The sequence below is a fragment of the Corvus cornix genome, chromosome 5 (assembly GCF_000738735.6).
Source record: "Corvus cornix cornix isolate S_Up_H32 chromosome 5, ASM73873v5, whole genome shotgun sequence".
Classification (NCBI taxonomy): Eukaryota; Metazoa; Chordata; class Aves; order Passeriformes; family Corvidae; genus Corvus; species Corvus cornix.
This window is the reverse complement of record NC_046335.1, coordinates 31,911,804-31,929,976: the sequence shown is the minus strand read 5'-3', so window position 1 is coordinate 31,929,976 and position 18,173 is coordinate 31,911,804. Positions and strand designations below refer to the sequence as shown.

Sequence of the window (18,173 nt, the reverse complement as noted above, 5' to 3'; positions counted from 1 at the left end):
GTCTATTGGTCCTACACTTCTGGTTAATACATGTATACAGTTATCTAAAGTTCCCACCTCTACTCATCTGGATCACTCTCTCTTGCAAGTACGTGGGAAAAGGATATAGGAAAGAATTTATTGAGTTGATCTTGCCTTGCATATCTCACCTATTATTTGTGGAACCTCACCCAGTAAACGATGCATGTGTAACTCTTTCACAAAGAGTCTCGCCTAAGATCTCAGGCTGGTGGAGGGTAATTGAGAGATCATTTGATGATCTGGTTCTTCTAAGTGGTAGGCTGGTAGAAGAATGAATAAATCCTGATCCATCTTATCCATCCCTCTGGCATATGCTATCTCAGTTTTCTCTTTTCCAGGCTGAAGAGCCTTAACCTACTGAATTCCATACACAAGATTTGTTCCATATCAAAGTTTTAACAGCTCATTGATCTTCACCAAACCTTTATCAGTTTTATCACATTCTTTTTGAAATGAGGGAACCTGGTCTTCAAGACACAGATAAATTAAGGTTTATGGAGCGAAATAATATGGGGGTTTCCTCTCTCTCTTCCTTTCTCCACAATTCAAAATTTCAGTTTGCTTGACTGACATTATCATTGAACTGATATTGTTGTACACCTCAATTGTATTCCCAAGATTTCATACTCAAACAGTAACAATGAGATAAAAATGCAGCATTTTACAGGAAAAATTATAACTTTTCCTCCTGTATTCATCGCTTCACTGATTTTTATCTGCTATTTTAAGGCAACTTTGCAGTTATCTCTTGATTTTACTGCTACCAATAATTAGATTTAACAGCAAACTTTTATCTCACTACTACTATTTTTTTTTCTAATCTGTGAACCCACAAAACTCTCAGCACAAATTCCTGTAGAACCTCAGTTAAAACAAAGTCCTAACAGGCTGCATCTTATACATTTCCATTGGTTATTTTGCAGTTTCTCTGGCTATATGGTAAATGTCATTGACTTTATCAGTATACTTTTCAGTATATAGACCTAAATTTTTATTTCTATCCATTTGTGTTTTATCATTGCCTAAGAAAGACGTTGTGACTTCCTGAAGGGAATTTTTGATTCTTACATTGCTGTTTCTGCTTTGAACTCCACTTAATCATTATATTCAGTCCTCTAACTAGACTACTTGAGCCATTTATATACACTGTGAAATGAACAGCAATTCCCATGATATAGAATTAGTGCAAGCATTGCTTTGGTAAATTTCACTAGATTACATATTAAAGGTAAAAGCTGGATAAATTGAATAACTGACTTCCCATTAATGACTCAAACTATCTGCAAAAATTACTGAGCATTTTTATCAGTAGTATCAAACACATCTGTGAGAAATCAAAAAAAAGCAAAGAATATTCTAAAATGTTTATTCAGAACTGAATGAAAATATTTACTTCAACTATTGTTTAGTAAAATTCTAAAGTGTTTACTTATACCTGCCAAGATTCTTGAATTAAAATATTATTTTTAAATATCTACCACATTACATTTATGCTAAATGAGACAAGATTTTAATAGACTGTAATTTTTAAGTACACAAATAAAAATGATTTAATAAATACATGAACAAGAAAAATAAATGCAAAAATTTACTTCAGTCTAGGCAAGAACAAAAATCTGGGGAAAAACATACAAATTAATAGAAAATAATGTACTAAGAAGTACATTAGATTTAGATTTATCTTGAAAATATCTGGAAAGTGTCTCATAAAGAGGTGGATTTATAATAAGAGAAAAGATATTTTTGAATAACAAGTAGAAACCCACCTGAGGTGTAAAGTGAAACATAATGCCTTCCAAATATGATAAATAAATTTTGGATTTGATATTTAGTTCAATCCATTTTTACACAGAAAAATACTCTCTACTCCAGCTGAGTGGAACAAAATATATTGTTCATAAACCAGAATAAAAGTGAAGAATAATTATATGATAAACATTAAACTAACAATAAATTCAGGCAAATTTATTTCAAATAATAGGAAAAAAGGATACTGTATTTCATGTAAACCATGTAGAAGAGAGATATTAATGATAAGGCATCATTATGGAGAAAATAAGTTGAAAAAGTACTTGAAGTGTACTGTGAAAAAATGGAGTATGCAAAATAAACAAGACCATAAATCATTTAAAGCAAAAACTGTGACTAGAAATTTGCTAGCAGTTTATGTTTTGAATAAAGTCCAAATAAACAGTAAGAACAACTTACTGCACTGAAATCTAAACACTGGGCTGAATTTTTCTGTGAAAAACTTTTCTGTTGGTTTTTAAATGAATAGACATTGTAAAGTACTTACTGATAATACATATTAATCAGTTAAATATCAAATAAACCTGTTATTAACTTTCATTAGTTTCTTATTATTATAATAATTGCTATGAATAATATCTTAAAAGAAATACAAAATCTCTTTAATTTACCTGTAGTCTTTTTTTCTTATGAACTGTGTTTTCCAAAGGTGTCTGGATCTCAGTACCAAGGATTTCTGCAATATCTCCAAGTCCAGCATCATGACCATGTTTTGATCCTTCTTTCTTTGTAGGAATGCCAAAAATGTCTGCAATTATGTCAGTTTCTCCCTTTTCACTCTTCACAAACTCCCCAAGTTCAGCTCTTATGCCATGCTCAGCACCTTCAGCTTTTTCTGCTTCCATAATATCATCATGGATTCCAAACTGTGTTGGATCAGGCATATCCCCTAATATTTTAGTAACTTTTATGTTTTTGGCTCCTTCAACCAGGCCACCCCCAAATACAGTGCTCCAAAGAATCTGGAATATCCCCCACACTATGGAAAAGAACAACTGGAATGTCCCTACAAATAGGATCCAGAAAAAGGAGAAAAATACTTTCACCATCTCTTTTATGGTCATCTTTTTAACTTTCCTGTATTGTTTCCTAAGGTTCTTCACAGTGACCATTTTAAAAAAGTTGGCAACATTCTTCTTCACTGCAACACAGGCCACTGCAAAAGCTGAAGCAGGTTCCAGGGACTTTTCTTCTTCCTCATCATCCCCAATATCCATTACATAAGCAGGCTCTGCCTCTTCCTCCTCCTCAGGCCTCTCAGATGAATCTGTTTCAGAAATCTGGGATGCTAACTGCATTTCAAAAATTGTGTCTTCACAGAAATTCACAAAGAGCTCCATTTTTTCTTGCTCTCCACCTTCGTTTACAACATCAAATATGAACTGTCTTTTAGATTCCTTCACCTGTGGCTTCTCCCACTGCGTTCTACTGGATTCACTGATTTCAAAGTAAACTCTTTCTATTTTCTTGGCCCCACCCATTATTTCAATACGGCCAAGGTAGGGTTCAAAGTAATTAAGAACACTTTCTGCAGGCTCAAGTAAGCTCTGAAGGCGTGGATCGTTAGGCATGTGCTCTGAAAGGTTTGTTAACAATACTACTACATTAAATCCAATGTCCTTGGCTGGTTCATGGAATCTTTCCACAAAGTCAACATAATTGAACATATCGTTTTCATCAGCTTCTGTACAGGACAGCAGGAATTCAATCTCTGACTGTATGTATTGTTTTTGAGCCTCCATTGATTTCTGAAATTCTTTCTTGGAAATGATTCCTTTACCATCTGGATCATACTCTTTGAAAGCATCTGAATTAGTCAGATCTTTTAACTTCAGGAACATGTCAAAGAACTTCAAAATCATTTCTACATTGCTAGATGATTCTACAAGCGTGTCCACCATTTGTTTTCCAATAGTTCCATTTACAACGTTACCTAAGTAGTGTGTTATAACAGGAAGTTATTTGACAGCTACATTTTAAATAAAGAGATTTCATATTTGTGCTGAAAACAGAACAAAAATGTTCTTAAATATTAGTATTTTTTCTTCCAACATGCTTTTCTCTAGAAGCCCTCTATTTCACAACTATGTATATTCCAGAATAATTCTTAAATAAATATGAAGTACGTCTTTTTTCCCCCAAATTACATAAAGGCAATTAAAAAGCAGTTTAGAAAGATTAACATAATTGTGCTTTACAATGGGAAGGTGAGATAATTATATCTGACCATAAAGAAAAATGGGTCCAACCTTCAAGCAGTGACAAGAGCATCACTACCATATCCTTTAGTAGATCTAGCAGCTCCTTAAGCAATTCAATCTGAGCAGAGTCCTGTAAAAAAAAGAAAAAAAGAGACTGTAATATTGTTTTTCATTTGTATTTATCTAGAAAACTAAATAAATTTAAAGAAAAATGGTATTAAAGATGATCAGCTGAATTTTGTTCACATTATTCAGCAACATTTAATTGTCATTTTATTATGATTACTATCAGAAGTTTAATACAATATGTAACTTCCTACAGCAGAGGTATTAATACCATAAAGATAAGCTTTAATAAAACATTAAGGAGTACCAAAGTGCAGGTAACGGACAGCAGAAACAACAAAAAAATGGTTGCTACACAGATCTGAAAGTATCTGTCTCAGAAAGAATCCATCCCTTTTCACTACACCAGCAATATTTAATGGCATAATGAATTACCACTCAAAGAGGACTAGAACTCTTAATTTAATTACAGAACATGGTAAGTCTAATATGGATTTGTGTTTGACATTAAGGCCCTAAATAATATTCTCAAAATTCTGGTATAATTCTACAGGGTGGGAAGAAATCTTATAAATCAGAGGATAGCAGAGGCACTGAGTAAGAAAGGAAATTGCCCTCTGCACTGTTGCATTCAGTGCAGAGTTTGAGTGTGTGGATACATTAAGCAGAAGTCACAGAAGAACGCAGAACCCTGACACTGGGGAGGGGGACTCCACTGTGCTCTGTACAGTGAAATGAACACTGCCTGTGCCCCCCTGCTCAGTGTCTTTGATTAATTAACTGGATAAGTGGACCAAATGTCACACTCCCTCCCTCTTTGGATCTTCCTCCTCTTTTCTCTTGGCCTGCTTATTTTTAGCATGGGATGCATGCTTTCAATGGTGCTTCTGCTCTGACAGATCCTCCAGTTTTGGCAACAGGGAGGAAGGGACCAAACTGCCACATTCGTTATCAGAAAGGTATAACTGAGCTGTAAATGTCAAGTTTGATTTTAGTAAAGGTGAGTGCACCATGACAATTAATGTTGAAAATACCTGTGAAAGTTTCATTTGCATATTGGCGAACACATGGAGAAAGCCAACAACTGCATCCCACAGCCTGCTATGAGCCAGACTCTGTTGATTACCTATGCAAGGGCCCTAAAAAATTAAGAAAAATACATTTTTTATTTATGTCAAATAAACCAAAACAAATCAGAAAGAAGTTTCAGGCTGCCATGAAGATACATGAGAAGGTTTTCCAAGACCTCTGAGTATCTAGTGCATAAATACCAAATTGTATCTTGTTAAATACATAGATGTTCACATGTTTTAGTTTTCACTTTACACTAGTCCAGTGATTTCATGTAACTTTAGTAAAATCAAAAAAAATAAGTGCAAAGTATTTACAAATTCACGAAATAACATGATCATGCTGTGTGAGCATGGAACTTCTCTGTTAGTACCTCAAGAAAAACATTCTGTTTACCTGGATATATTCTGTAAGGGAATTGAATATTTGTTTGGTGACAGCCAAAGCTTTAGAAAAGTTACGTTGTCCTGATTCATCAATGACATCCTTTCCTGAATAGTACCAATAGAAGTCACTGATGGATTCCTAAGAAAAAAAAACAATGTTACATTTTCTAGTTTTGAATTCTCTATGCAGTATTTACTCCCTGCATTTGTATCACCAGAAGTCGAATCAGTAATTCAGATGAAATTTAGCATATCTGTGTCAATCTATTCCTCATTACAATAATATTTTTCACTCTCTTCAGAAGTGAACAAAGAAATTAATTATCAAACATCTGGTTTCACACAGAATTCTGATATATCATCTGTTTTCAAAGGAAAAAAGATACTTAATAAACCAAGATTCTTTATTTTAGATATTCCTTTAGAGAGAATTTTCACGTTTGATTCCAATAAAATGTGAATCTACAGAAGTGAAGGAAAGGCAAATATGTTATACTCCATTTTCATCTGTTTTTTCCTCACCTGAAGACGCAAGAGATAGTCCACAGTACTAATGATAATATTCACTGTTGTGGTGTTTCCCATCTGAGTACGTAAGTAATTTTGAAAGTCTGAAATAAGAAGTGATTTGTGCTTGGTTAGTATCTAGAGCCAAAAAAGCCCCAACATTATTTTTCTATTTTCATGGAGAATACCTTCTTTTTAAGTATCTTCTTGGATACAGATGCTTATGTGATGGAAATTGAACTACTTTAGACCTCGCTGTAAATATAACTGAAGAACTGTTATCCAGGTGACTTGGAACAGGCTTTACTAGTAATGTACTAAACACCAAAACTAAATTAAGACATAAAAAATCAAATCGAACTCTGCAATTCAAATTGTTATCATTCTAGTTTTCCCTCAGAAAACTAAATACATTAGAGGAAAAAATCAGAATTGATTCTGTTGCACTCTGTTTAGGAACAGACTCACCACACGTTTTCTACAAAATTAATTCTGTTCTCTTACCATTGTTATGCCCTTCACAGAGCAGTTGCAAAAATCTAAATAGATCTCGAGTAAATTCATCATGCTGCAAGACTTTTTCACCTTTAAAACATATAAATACAATGATTATGTGACAATTGGTATGATTAATTATGCAGAACACATAATCTTACAGTAACCTTTTAAACTGGAATTTTAATTAAAAAAACAGTATTTAAAAGCATTAAAGCAATTTAAAAGAAAGAGACTGATAATAATAAAAAGAAAAACTGAGACAGAAAAAGCAGAGCCAAATTATTTAGCACTCCAATGCATCCATGGTTAAAAAAACAACACTAATTTGAAAAAAAAAAAAAAAAAGGCAACAGGATATATATCTAGTAAGTAAATTGTTAGTCATAACTAAAATCATGCCTTAAATATGAGTGACACTTCTTTAATAAGCATCAAACTCTTTATTCAAGCTAAACACACAACCTGCTGCAGACCATAAAGCTAAACCTAAAGATATCTGAGAAGATGCAATGAGAGATTTCTCTCTGCATTTGCAACACACTTTTGCAACAATAGTATCAAAAACTGTAAACCCAAACATACCACGCTCACGAACGATGACTGTGGATCAAAGAAAAATAACAAGAATACAAGATAAGAATATTGCAAGTTACAATATTTTTCTTAAAAATTATTGCTAAAGATATTGTAAAAAAAAGCATAATCAGATCTCAAAGCCTAGAATTACTTATAATAAGTTTAACAACAGAAACCTCGAGCCACAGTAAATAACAGTTCTTGTTAAAGAAGGAAGCACAAATAATGTTTGAAGCACTACTGGAATCAATTTCATTCTACTTACGAGTTCCTTCTTCAGTAACCATTCCCAGGCCTTCCGCTTTATTCTGTCTCTCAAACGCATTCAGGTCAAGAACACTTATATTTGAAGAAAAAACAAACAGAAACAGGTAAAAGGACTATAATATACAATGGAAAATCATTTCCTTCTACAAAATTTCTGGAGGCTTTCAACAGCTACTCTTGACCCAGTATGACATGCATTGCCTCATATTTTATTTAATACTCATATTAAATAAATGAGCTTTGGATGAAACTAAGGGTCCAGTGTCCAATTCTGAAAAGAAATGAGTATGTAACCTAACTTACTTTATATGGCTTTATATACCTAATTTCACTCCTGATAATGTCATTCATGGCTTCATGTACAAATGAGGAGTGGAAAAGGAGCCTGAAATATTACTCTTTATGTTGATTTAAAATTACCTCCAAAAGGACATTACTGCAATTTTTTCCCAATCACACTGCTTTCCACCAGGTTTTCACTATTACTTCTATTATATTGTTACTGTATCTATTATGCATAGTTATGTTATTCAGAAGATTTATGGAATTTCTGATTCGATATGCAGACGACAGAAACGTAATCAGAGGTTCCATGCCTTCCAAGGTCAAAAGACACTGATATCTGAATTTTATTGTGCTAACTTGACATACCTCAGCACATGGAATAGCAAATCATGATTCTTCTCACCACTCAGAATACTTTCATTCAAACCATTCAAATATAATTCTATCATTCATTATCTAATTTTAGTTCAGTTAAAAAGCAGTGCAGTCACATATTAAATCTAGTGACATCGTTAAAACCAAAAGCATTTATTAAAGCATCATTTTCATTCTCTTATCATGTTCAAGTAATTTTATCAATACCTCTTTTAACAAAGTCCTGAATGATACATATACACAACTGGTAATAATATCCCAGTACAGCCTGTTTGAGCAAGTGCCTGCTAAATTGTTCTACATAAATGAAAAAGTTACAAGGCAGATGTTATTTGATTAGGCTGCAATTATTCAATAGTCATATCTGCAATGCAGGTCACCATTCCTTCCACATTTTATCCTCTATTCAACAGCCGCTCCACTTCTAATTCCCAGTCTACTCCTTCAGAACCCTTCAGAACCTGGTTCTTTAAAAGGCTGAGAAATGCAGGTTGTCTATCATAAGAGTAATCAGAAATACCAGCAATTTTCCTTCTTCTGTGCAGGAGTCCTTTACCTTAACTAATTTGAGCTGTTTTATCAAAGGGAATGGACCCAAGTCTCACTGGTCTCATGTTATCTCTAACAAACCTGATACACGTGCAGAGGATCAAAAGAGACAGAGATTATGCACCTCACCACAAATGTGCAGAAAGCAAAAGCTTAGTAAAGCTCCACTGGCCTGTCTCTCCCTTAGTGATGGTTTTTCTGCATCCTTGGAACCAACCAGAAAAAAACCTTGAGAGATATAGGATCACTAAAGGAGCGGTTACATTTTACTTTTCTGCTTCTTCAAACTAAGCCTTCTTAGCCTTTTGCAGTCTTTTGCTTTATTTTCTCCTCTGGAAGAATACTCAAAAATATTAACAGACTATTCCTGCGATTCACAAAACTTTCCCACAAGAGTTCTACAACCTGTGACTCCTGTAATTTAAATCTAACACATCCACCTGCACTGAGCAATAAGCTACCAACACGAATAAAACTGAACCTGTAATAATGCAATTTATGGTTTTACCTGCAGGACTGCATCAAGCCAGAGAGGCTCTGAAAAAATCCAGCATCCTTTTTCTCCTTCAGGTAGTCTAGCATTTTCTAAACGTTGTATATTTTTGAAGGGAAAAATATAATATTGATGTTATATACAATAAATAACAATTAAAAATTTATTATTAATATTTATAAAACAAAATAGTAAAAATAATAATTACACTTATAATTAATAATACTGAAATTATATTAATTCAAAACTTCCTGAATTAATTCCTTGTAATGCAAATCACTGGCAAGCAATAATATAGTTACTATTGCACCAAAAATACACTGATATTTCTTCAGTGTTTAGCTTAAAATTAAGTACACTAACATATACAACAGGACACTGAAATTCTCAAAATTACTTGCCTCATTTATGCAAGCAAGGCTCACAGTAGTTAGAAAAGCATTACCTGTTGAACTATGGTATTTCCACCATTTAGAATAGCAATACCAAGTTTTAGTGTTTCAACAACCATGGGTCCTGTATGACCTGTAAAACAAGGATACACTCATTAGAACTTGCAGTTATGAACTATTCAATCAGAAATGCAGTCTGGAACTTTTACTTAGTGCAGTTGTAACTGACATTTATTTTACCTGGTTATCTGTCATAGAGAAGCTGTGCATAGTATCTACATCATGGGTATAACAATATAGCACACCTATGACATGCATATCATGTATACTTTAAAGATGCCTCAGAACATTACCTTTACTTGCACTAATCATCTGAAGGACCATCTCAGCAGCTCCACGATCATGTAAGCGAGCTTGCTGATAGAGAGTTCTCTGTTTTTCCATTTCTTTCTCCTGGGTTTGGGAACAAAAATGAGAACAAACTACCGATTGGAATGGATCCAGGAAAAATAGGAAGATGAGAAATCTGAAATTGTTGAAGACCATCTGCCTCCATAATCCATGGGTTGTTTGACTCCAAAACTTCAGAACACCTCATCTTTTATACAAATAACCTAGTAAACCAGCTCCACACACACACACACACACATACCCATACACACAGAGTTGTGTTATTCTTGCATTTATTCTAGTGGACATATTTGAAATGCTTCCACATTAGATGATGAGAAAGAAATGTTATTTAAACTCTCACCTCAAATGTCTTTTCTTTTTCTTCGTCTCCCTCTTCTTCTTCCTGACAGCTCTTTTTATGTTAAAAACAGAAATCACAAGATCTTGCTTATTAAGAAACATAATACTACAAAAATGGACAAATAATTTTTTTCAAGCAATTACTGAAGGTATTACAAAGATTTTAAAACCCTGTAATTTTAAATATTTGTGCTCATCCACACGAAGAAACTGATATTCCCTAATGTATGAGTATTTCAGGGTATTCATCCAACTACATACACACCCTGAATTGCAGGCTATATAGTCTTCTGCCATATCTCTACATCCATAATATTTCTCTTCACAGTCAATCTCTCCTCATGAGTCAGCTGTAATCAATATGTTGCAAAAACTGACTTATCTTTGACAGACTTCAAATATTAACTCAAAAATAATTACCCAAGAACAAAGATAACTAATGTGTTAAAACTGCCCATGAGTTAATCATGTACAAAAAAAAAGTGCCAAGTGAAAGCAACAGGACTGCACCAACTGGAATTTTATAGTATTCCTTTAATGTAGGAAATTTCTCATTATACGTACATGTAACTCTGAACAGCATTTGCTTCACTAAAAATACAGAAATTACTAGTATCAGGCAGTCCATGTAAGAAACAGAAAGACAATATTTAAGAAGCATCTAAAATTAATGGGAAGTACCTAAGTGCAGTGAGGGATGGAACTTGAAGTTATATACTTACTTTTGCCATCATAGCAGAATAGGCAATATATAGAGGATCATGTTCTAGTTTGCTGTGAAGAGTAAAAAATATTTTAAATTATTTTATGATATAGTAATATAAAGATGTCATATGCCTACCTTGTTTAGTAAAGGGTAGTTTATTAAATTAGTCTACTTGAAAACCAATTACACTTGAAAATTGTGTCATAAATGAGTTCTCTTATCTAAATCCAAGTCTCAAAGTTTTTACTCAAACAATTTAGAGGTATATTTGTGGCTGTTGAAGGTGCATAAAATTAATATGAAGCTATAAGTTGGAATAATTATAACTGTCAGATGGCAAGATTTTATTAGTCATACAGAAAAAGTATATGAAGCACTGGAGTACTCATAAAAATCTAATCATTCTAATCAATAGTCTAAAGTCAAAACAGAAACTGGCACCAAGATTCATGATAAACATCAACAAAACCTTTTCTGACGTACAGAGTGAAATGTAATGAATACTAAAACCAAGAACATGGATCTATTACCAGGAGAGACCAGGGCAGGGTACCCTGATTAAACCTGCAGTTCCTGTAGACTTTGTGATTCTATGAGAAGTCATGCTCAATTATTTCTGCATTGGGTATTTACCAAGCTTTTAAAATGTCAAAAATAGTTAATATTTATCTCAATGTAAAGGTTATACTGAGTTTAAATACAAGAAAAGTCTAATTAAACTGAGAGGGAAAAAGGTATTCACCATTTACAGTAATGAACTACACTTGTGTTAAATCACTTCAGTAATGTTACTAAAAATTCAGTTACTGTGTGCTTTTACTCAATGGGCTTTTCCACACAGCTCTTTTACCTTCTTTCTATAAGAGCACTGCGACTAAAATAGAGGATAATCTGATGAAGTGGATCAGGATGGTTTTTCTCAGTCTCTTCTTCTTCCTCTTCATCTTTTTTTGGAGATGTCTGTCTCAAGATTTAGAATATAAAAGTTAAGCTTCATAAGTAAGAAAAAAATTGAGTAATTAAGCTTACGAAGGGAGTCAGTAATTTTTTTCTGTCCAGTTTGTATTGACTGCCTGTATTAATCTTATTCAGCAGTTTACAGCATAACCTGCAATATTAAGTGCATATATGACTCAGAAGAGGTTAGAATATATAATTTTTATTCATATTTTATCTAACTTTCCAAGTTTCTCATTTGCAAGGTATTGAGAATGAGACAGGGAAAATCTTGGGGAAGCCTTATTCAACTGAACTTATGCATCTCCACTTGACCAGAATTGAAAGGAAATTCTAGCTCAATTATTTAGTATTGGAATTACTGGAGTAATTTTTAATAACATAATCAGATGCATCCTATTCAGACTGAGTGTCTGCTACAATATTTTCATACATCATTTCTAAGTAACCTTGATTCAATGAATGCTCGTTATTCTAAACGTCAAACATTTTTTGGCAGTTAAAAATATAACATAGTCAGAACTGGCCAAAGATCAGGGTATTGCCTCTATCTTACTTGTGTTATCACACCTTTGTAGTGTTTGTAGTTATTGTAGAGTTATTGTAATTACAGTAATAATTGTAATTACAGAAGTTCAATTTACTTCTCTAGGAAATATGAAAGAATTATGGTCACTGCTTTAATTAATGGTGTCATTCTTTCCTTTAGCAAGAAGCAACAAAGTCAAACAAAGACTGACCATATAACTGTCCAGAGCATGTGAAGAATGTCCCTACCCATGGCAGGGGGTTGGAACTAGATGATCTCTATGGTCCCTTCCAACCCGAACCATCCTATGTCTCTACAATATCAGGCGTAAGGGGCCTTTAAAAAGGCACAACGGGATTGTTTTTGTTAACACTGAAGCGCTTCCTGATATATCTGCATGTGATCCCTGAAGCTATATATTAACTTTCATGGTGTTTAGATACTGTGGAGATAAGCTCCTTGGAGGTATTTTAGACAAGCTAATTACACAGAGGGAAGAGAAAGAGCAGTAGGCATTCTGAATTCATTCATTACCAAAATCCTGAAGTTTACCCATCACTTTTATCAAGTACACAGGTAAACTACATTTTTGCTGAATATGGTTGCATATATTTACTTCTCCTTATGGTGCACCAAAAAGGAAAACAGCAAAATTAATTTGTATCAAAGCTGAAAATGTTAAAATTAAATATTATGCATCAAAAAAAAAAAAATTAAAAGGGAAAAGGATCAATAGCGTCAAGCTTTAAAAAACCCCAGTAAGTAATATATACAAACACAGGAATTACCATAATAACAAAAATAGTCATTCTATCGACTGTTCATCTAATCCATTTCTCTTCCCAAGAATGAGTACCACATAGCTCGTCTGGGGCATAAATCACCTTAATGCACTTCAGTGTGCATCACAGGACAAATGTCTTTTTGACCACAGCAGAAAATGACGTTATGCTCTGAAGCATAATGATTAATATTTTATAAGTTTATGGATATGCATACAGTACACAAAAATTAAATATAGTTTATAATAGATACATAGAATACACACTGAAGTGGGCACTGAAATATATGCCCAATTATGTCAGTACTTACAGCCAAATCCTGAACTAGTTTCTCCTCAAAGGAATATTCCTCTGTTTCTATCCAAAAGTTCTGATAGCCATTGAGGAAGAGGTTAATAGAACGGTGCCTGGGGGGGTTGTGAAAGTGAGATCAAGAGGGGTAACGGAACAGAGTATAACAGCTCAGATGGTTAATGGTTAGTAAGGATACATATTTGTACAATTCTGATCCTCTGATTGGTCAGTGAAACAAAATGCAAAACATAACTAACATTCAGTGACAAATCTGCAGGTACTTTTGAACATTCTTACCGTTTTTATAAACATATGGATACATTACTTTTATTTTGAAGGCTAAGAGAGGCCTAAAATGCATTATACATGAGACTGCAGGACTGATAATGCAAGCATGAGAAAAACACACACTTGGACAGACTGAGTGAGTGGGATTTACATTGCAAGGTGTAAATCTAAATTACTAGATTTAGGACATCAAAACAGCACTGGCCATCAACACCAAAATAATTATCAAGTACTTTCCAGCATATTATCTGCAGACAATCGTTGCCTCTTTCACAGAAAGCCTAACCTCAGCTTGCAGCATTTCAGTTCCAAATCAGGGCAGTATTAGCATGTCCTCAAAGAAGTTGCATTAGAAATATACAAAACCTGCTCTATAAAATGACCAGTTTTAGAAAACTCTACGGCATACTAATTGCTAGTGTATACCATTCATTAATTTAACTTTCCACAGAAAATACAGCTCATAGCAATACGACTACATAATAATGGTGAAAAAATTCCATCTTTACATTATTTTGGGGGAAAATTTTGTTTTGAGCTGCACTACATGAGGTTAGAAAGGCTCTTCCATGCAGCCTTTTTGTTTACTTTTATCCTGTGCCATCAAAAAAGCTATAAAAATGGGCTGCATATACACCATTTAATACCTTTTAAATACACTGTGCACATGAATCAGTATCTTATAATGGAATAGCTATTGAGTCAATCCTTTAGGCTCACTTGCTGACACTAGTGCCATTTTATTATCAAATTTCAAAAACTGACCAATCAGAATCCCCTCTGAAAATTGTACAAATTCATGTTTTTATGATAATATCAAATCATGGCTGGGAAGGAAGAAGTGGGCGCATAAGCAAGAGGCTCTCCACAAGTTACATTACCGTTAACTTGAGTATAAGCCTGTCATACTGAGTTTTTTCATGTACTTTTTCCAGCCAAACACGTTGAAAGGTGCTCAGGAAGAAATTGCTAATTTTGTGTCTGAAGAAAAGCATATAGGTTTTCATTGAAGAAAGGCACAAGTTAAATTCAATAAAGTAGTCAGAAAGAATGTATTCGTAAACCGTGTTTGCAAAATTGCCACGTACAACTTTGCTGTATCTATGTGCATATACAGATGACAGACAATATGACAACTTTTTTCAAATTAATTTCCTTAAAACATCAAACATAAATAGACACATCTCAGAGAAAACACTTATCACATAAGACACTTTTTCAAAGCCACATATATTCAATTAACACAGAACATGAAGAATTAGTACTTCCTAACTTAACTGATGTTTAATTCTTTGAAAAATAAAAATATTTTTTAAATATAGCTATTTGTTTTGCATCTACAGGCACTTTTCATCAAAAGGAGTTCTTAGAATATTTACAGTAGAAGTTAAAGTAATTTTTCTGTGATTTAACAAACATCTTCATATCAATAGACATGTCCATTTTGGAAATATATTACTGAAATTCCTAAAACCTGATAGACATAAGAGTGAGTGTAGCAAAAAATTACCTTACAATCTGAGATTAAAATTAAACTATACTGAAAGCCTCCTAAATATCCAGAAAATTTTCAAACGAGCAAGGTTATTATTTACTGAAGATATTAATATTTTCTAGGAGAAATGAAAAGGTACTACCATAATGTTTGTTTACTGCCCTTTAAATTACTTGATTCTAGCATCAAAGTTAGAACTAACACTCCCAATACAAAGCTGCAACTAAAATGAATAAATAGACAAGATAGAGAGCTGCATTTTAAACTCTGGATCAAAGAGATTTAAATAGCTCCTAGAATTAATCATACCCCACTTCAAATGATCTCCCTAGGGTTCAGACATGTCTTAACAACACTGTCAATTTAGATGATGGAGGTTGTTATAATAGTGTGATTGCCTTATTTTCCTGCCAGAATCCTATGATTTATCTAGAAAAAATAAGTGTCTATAAGCTACTGAATATTAAAACTTTGATTTGCACCTATCAATTGAGCAATACACCTAGAAGTTTGCTCATGGCAGCAGGGTCGGACTAGATGATGTTTAAAGGACCATTCCAACCCAAACTGTTCCACAATTTTAGGATTTTAAGTTCAAACTGTGTTTTCACTCTTGTCTATTTTGAAGTGAAGAGAGCACAATCAATTAGCAAAAATAGTTTTATGAGAGTTCATTTTTAGCAATTACAAAATGAAATAGCTTGATAGATTTTCCTCATATTCATATTCAAATTAGGAATGCACCACAAAATCTACCATAAAGTTTAGAAGAAAAAGTTTGAGAAAAGTTTTTAAAACAAAAATTTTTTCTAAAAAATTACAGATAATTTAAACTTTCCATTTAAATGGGTATTATTCCATATTTTATTGCAAATAAAAAATTCAAAAATTTAAAGATTCATAACCCACTTTGCCTCTTGGCAAGTGTTCCATCAACCTCAAATGAAACAAAAGAAAAGGGGGCGCTTTGTAAGGCAAAAAAAGGATGAGCCATTTTAACATTTGGGTGCTCATGTATTTATTCTAAACATTTTAAGAATTTATAAAGCCAGAGTATGGTTGTAAAAAATACTTGCTCATGAAAAGGTTGTACTGAAGTGGTATCTCTTCATACCACTTCTTGTTCTGCCAAACACAGCTCTTGAAGATGGAAGGGTTAATACTGCCTGGTTTGTTATGTTGTATTTAATCCTCTCCATCTCTCTGGTTCTTTAAAGATGGCCTGGTGGTAGCATGACGATTTGGAGAAGTTACTATAGTCTAGAACTACTCATTTTTGTAAAGGATGGTTGTGTGCTTTTTACAGTATAACTGGCTTTTTATTTGTCCTGTGCAAATGTAATATTCCGCCAGTATGTTAGTGGCACAGCTACAGACCTTTAGCTAAAGACCTTTACACCAAGTGTGTAAATTAGCTTTAATAAAGGCATTTAAAAATCCAACACAACTCTTCAGTAAAATACTTTGCCAAAAATCTTTGAATAAAAATATTAAACACAAAAAGTGAAAAATTGCAGAAAGTGAGAAGCAAACCTAATTAAAGATGTGCTTAACCTTTACCTGAATAAAACTCAGATTTTTTTGAGAAGAAACGGAGTAAAGGAGGTTACTCCAGTGCCATATGATCTTAATATTATGCTTAAAGCAGTAGATGGATCCAGGCACGGGATGCATTTTATCTTGGACTTTGTGGTATCTACATTCAACTGGAATAAGAAGCAGAGCAACATACAAGTCTAAAATATCATTCTGCACTGCTCTGCCCCAATAGTCACTTTAATTCATATAACATTCTGATGTAGCTGCTTAAGATTGGCCCAGACAAGCTACAGAGCATGAAGTGTTCATGCAAGAGGAGAGGAAGAGCCATACAAAATTAAAAAAAAAAAAAAAAGAAAAGAAAAGAATAAAACCACAGAAGAATAAAAAGAGCAACCAATCAGAGACAAAAAATGGACAGAAACAGCAACATCTTAATGATTTTCACAGGTAAGTTGAGGAACTATACCAAATAACTGACAAAAATGAAGCATGTAATTCTTATGGTGTTTTCCCACTCTGGTTATTTGTCATGAGATGAGTATTTTGCTGCTGTGAGGAATTGGCTGATGACTAATCAATTCTTGTCTCTTAAAATTACATACACCTAACAACCAACAAACATGTAGTCAAACACACAAGCAGTATTTGCACTCAGTAAACAATGCAAACAAAATTTATGAAGAAATAAACCTTTCAGCCACTTACCTTGGCAGGTTATATAACGGTGCCATTCTGAAACATGCAACAACTGCCCTTTTGCGTTGTTTTGACAAGAGTTTGTGCCAAACAGCTTTTTTTGATCTCAGTGGTTGTTCAACCTATGGGAAAATATCTTCTAGTATATACAATGGAAACTTTTCAACTTTCATCCAAAATTTTCTTTTTAGCTAGTGGTTAGCTTGTTAGCAAAGAAGAAAGTATTACCAATGCTCTGCATCATCTGAAAAAAATGTTCTTTTGGGGCTTTATTTTTAACTAATAAGTAAAAATACTGGGGACCTTCTATATAGTAATCTCTCAGTTTATTCAGACAAGCTCAAGATGCTAGAATACTTCACATGTGGGACTATATGGTAAATTCCAAAAATTCTTATTTTGTCTGTTTCTAACAATGCATATTCAGTTGTTCATGTGAATGTATTTCTGTGCTGTATCATTTGTGAATGAAATGGATTAACTTTATGTAGGAAGAGTACAAATGCCTTTCTGTATTTAAATGGCAATTCAAAAGTTGCTACAGCATCCTGTGGTGCAGAAATAGGAGACGGGCTAAACCCAGTATATTAAAAAGAAGTGCCCAAGCAAACATCTCTTCCTAAAATCACAAGGTT

General features: G+C 33.5%; 1 protein-coding gene across 13 annotated transcripts in view; it reads right to left on the bottom strand.

Annotated features, from left to right (window-relative positions):
- The window catches only part of RYR3 (ryanodine receptor 3), a 202,162-nt gene that overhangs the window by 21,080 nt on the left and 162,909 nt on the right, over nt 1–18,173 (bottom strand). For 7 of the 13 annotated variants that reach the window (XM_019280191.3, XM_019280202.3, XM_019280198.3 and 4 more), the window contains 16 exons: nt 17,548–17,660; nt 14,687–14,786; nt 11,806–11,915; nt 10,972–11,023; nt 10,251–10,301; nt 9,850–9,949; nt 9,550–9,629; nt 9,120–9,196; nt 7,401–7,474; nt 7,142–7,159; nt 6,566–6,646; nt 6,077–6,165; nt 5,565–5,693; nt 5,132–5,236; nt 4,080–4,161; nt 2,442–3,763 (listed from right to left, as the gene is read on the bottom strand). In XM_019280191.3, coding sequence (XP_019135736.3) covers nt 2,442–3,763; nt 4,080–4,161; nt 5,132–5,236; nt 5,565–5,693; nt 6,077–6,165; nt 6,566–6,646; nt 7,142–7,159; nt 7,401–7,474; nt 9,120–9,196; nt 9,550–9,629; nt 9,850–9,949; nt 10,251–10,301; nt 10,972–11,023; nt 11,806–11,915; nt 14,687–14,786; nt 17,548–17,660 — 2,583 coding nt within the window. Of the gene's footprint in view, nt 1–2,441; nt 3,764–4,079; nt 4,162–5,131; nt 5,237–5,564; nt 5,694–6,076; nt 6,166–6,565; nt 6,647–7,141; nt 7,160–7,400; nt 7,475–9,119; nt 9,197–9,549; nt 9,630–9,849; nt 9,950–10,250; nt 10,302–10,971; nt 11,024–11,805; nt 11,916–13,533; nt 13,631–14,686; nt 14,787–17,547; nt 17,661–18,173 lie in introns of all 13 variants that reach the window. The other 6 variants (XM_010391291.4, XM_019280219.3, XM_010391344.4 and 3 more) reach the window with 3 other exon arrangements.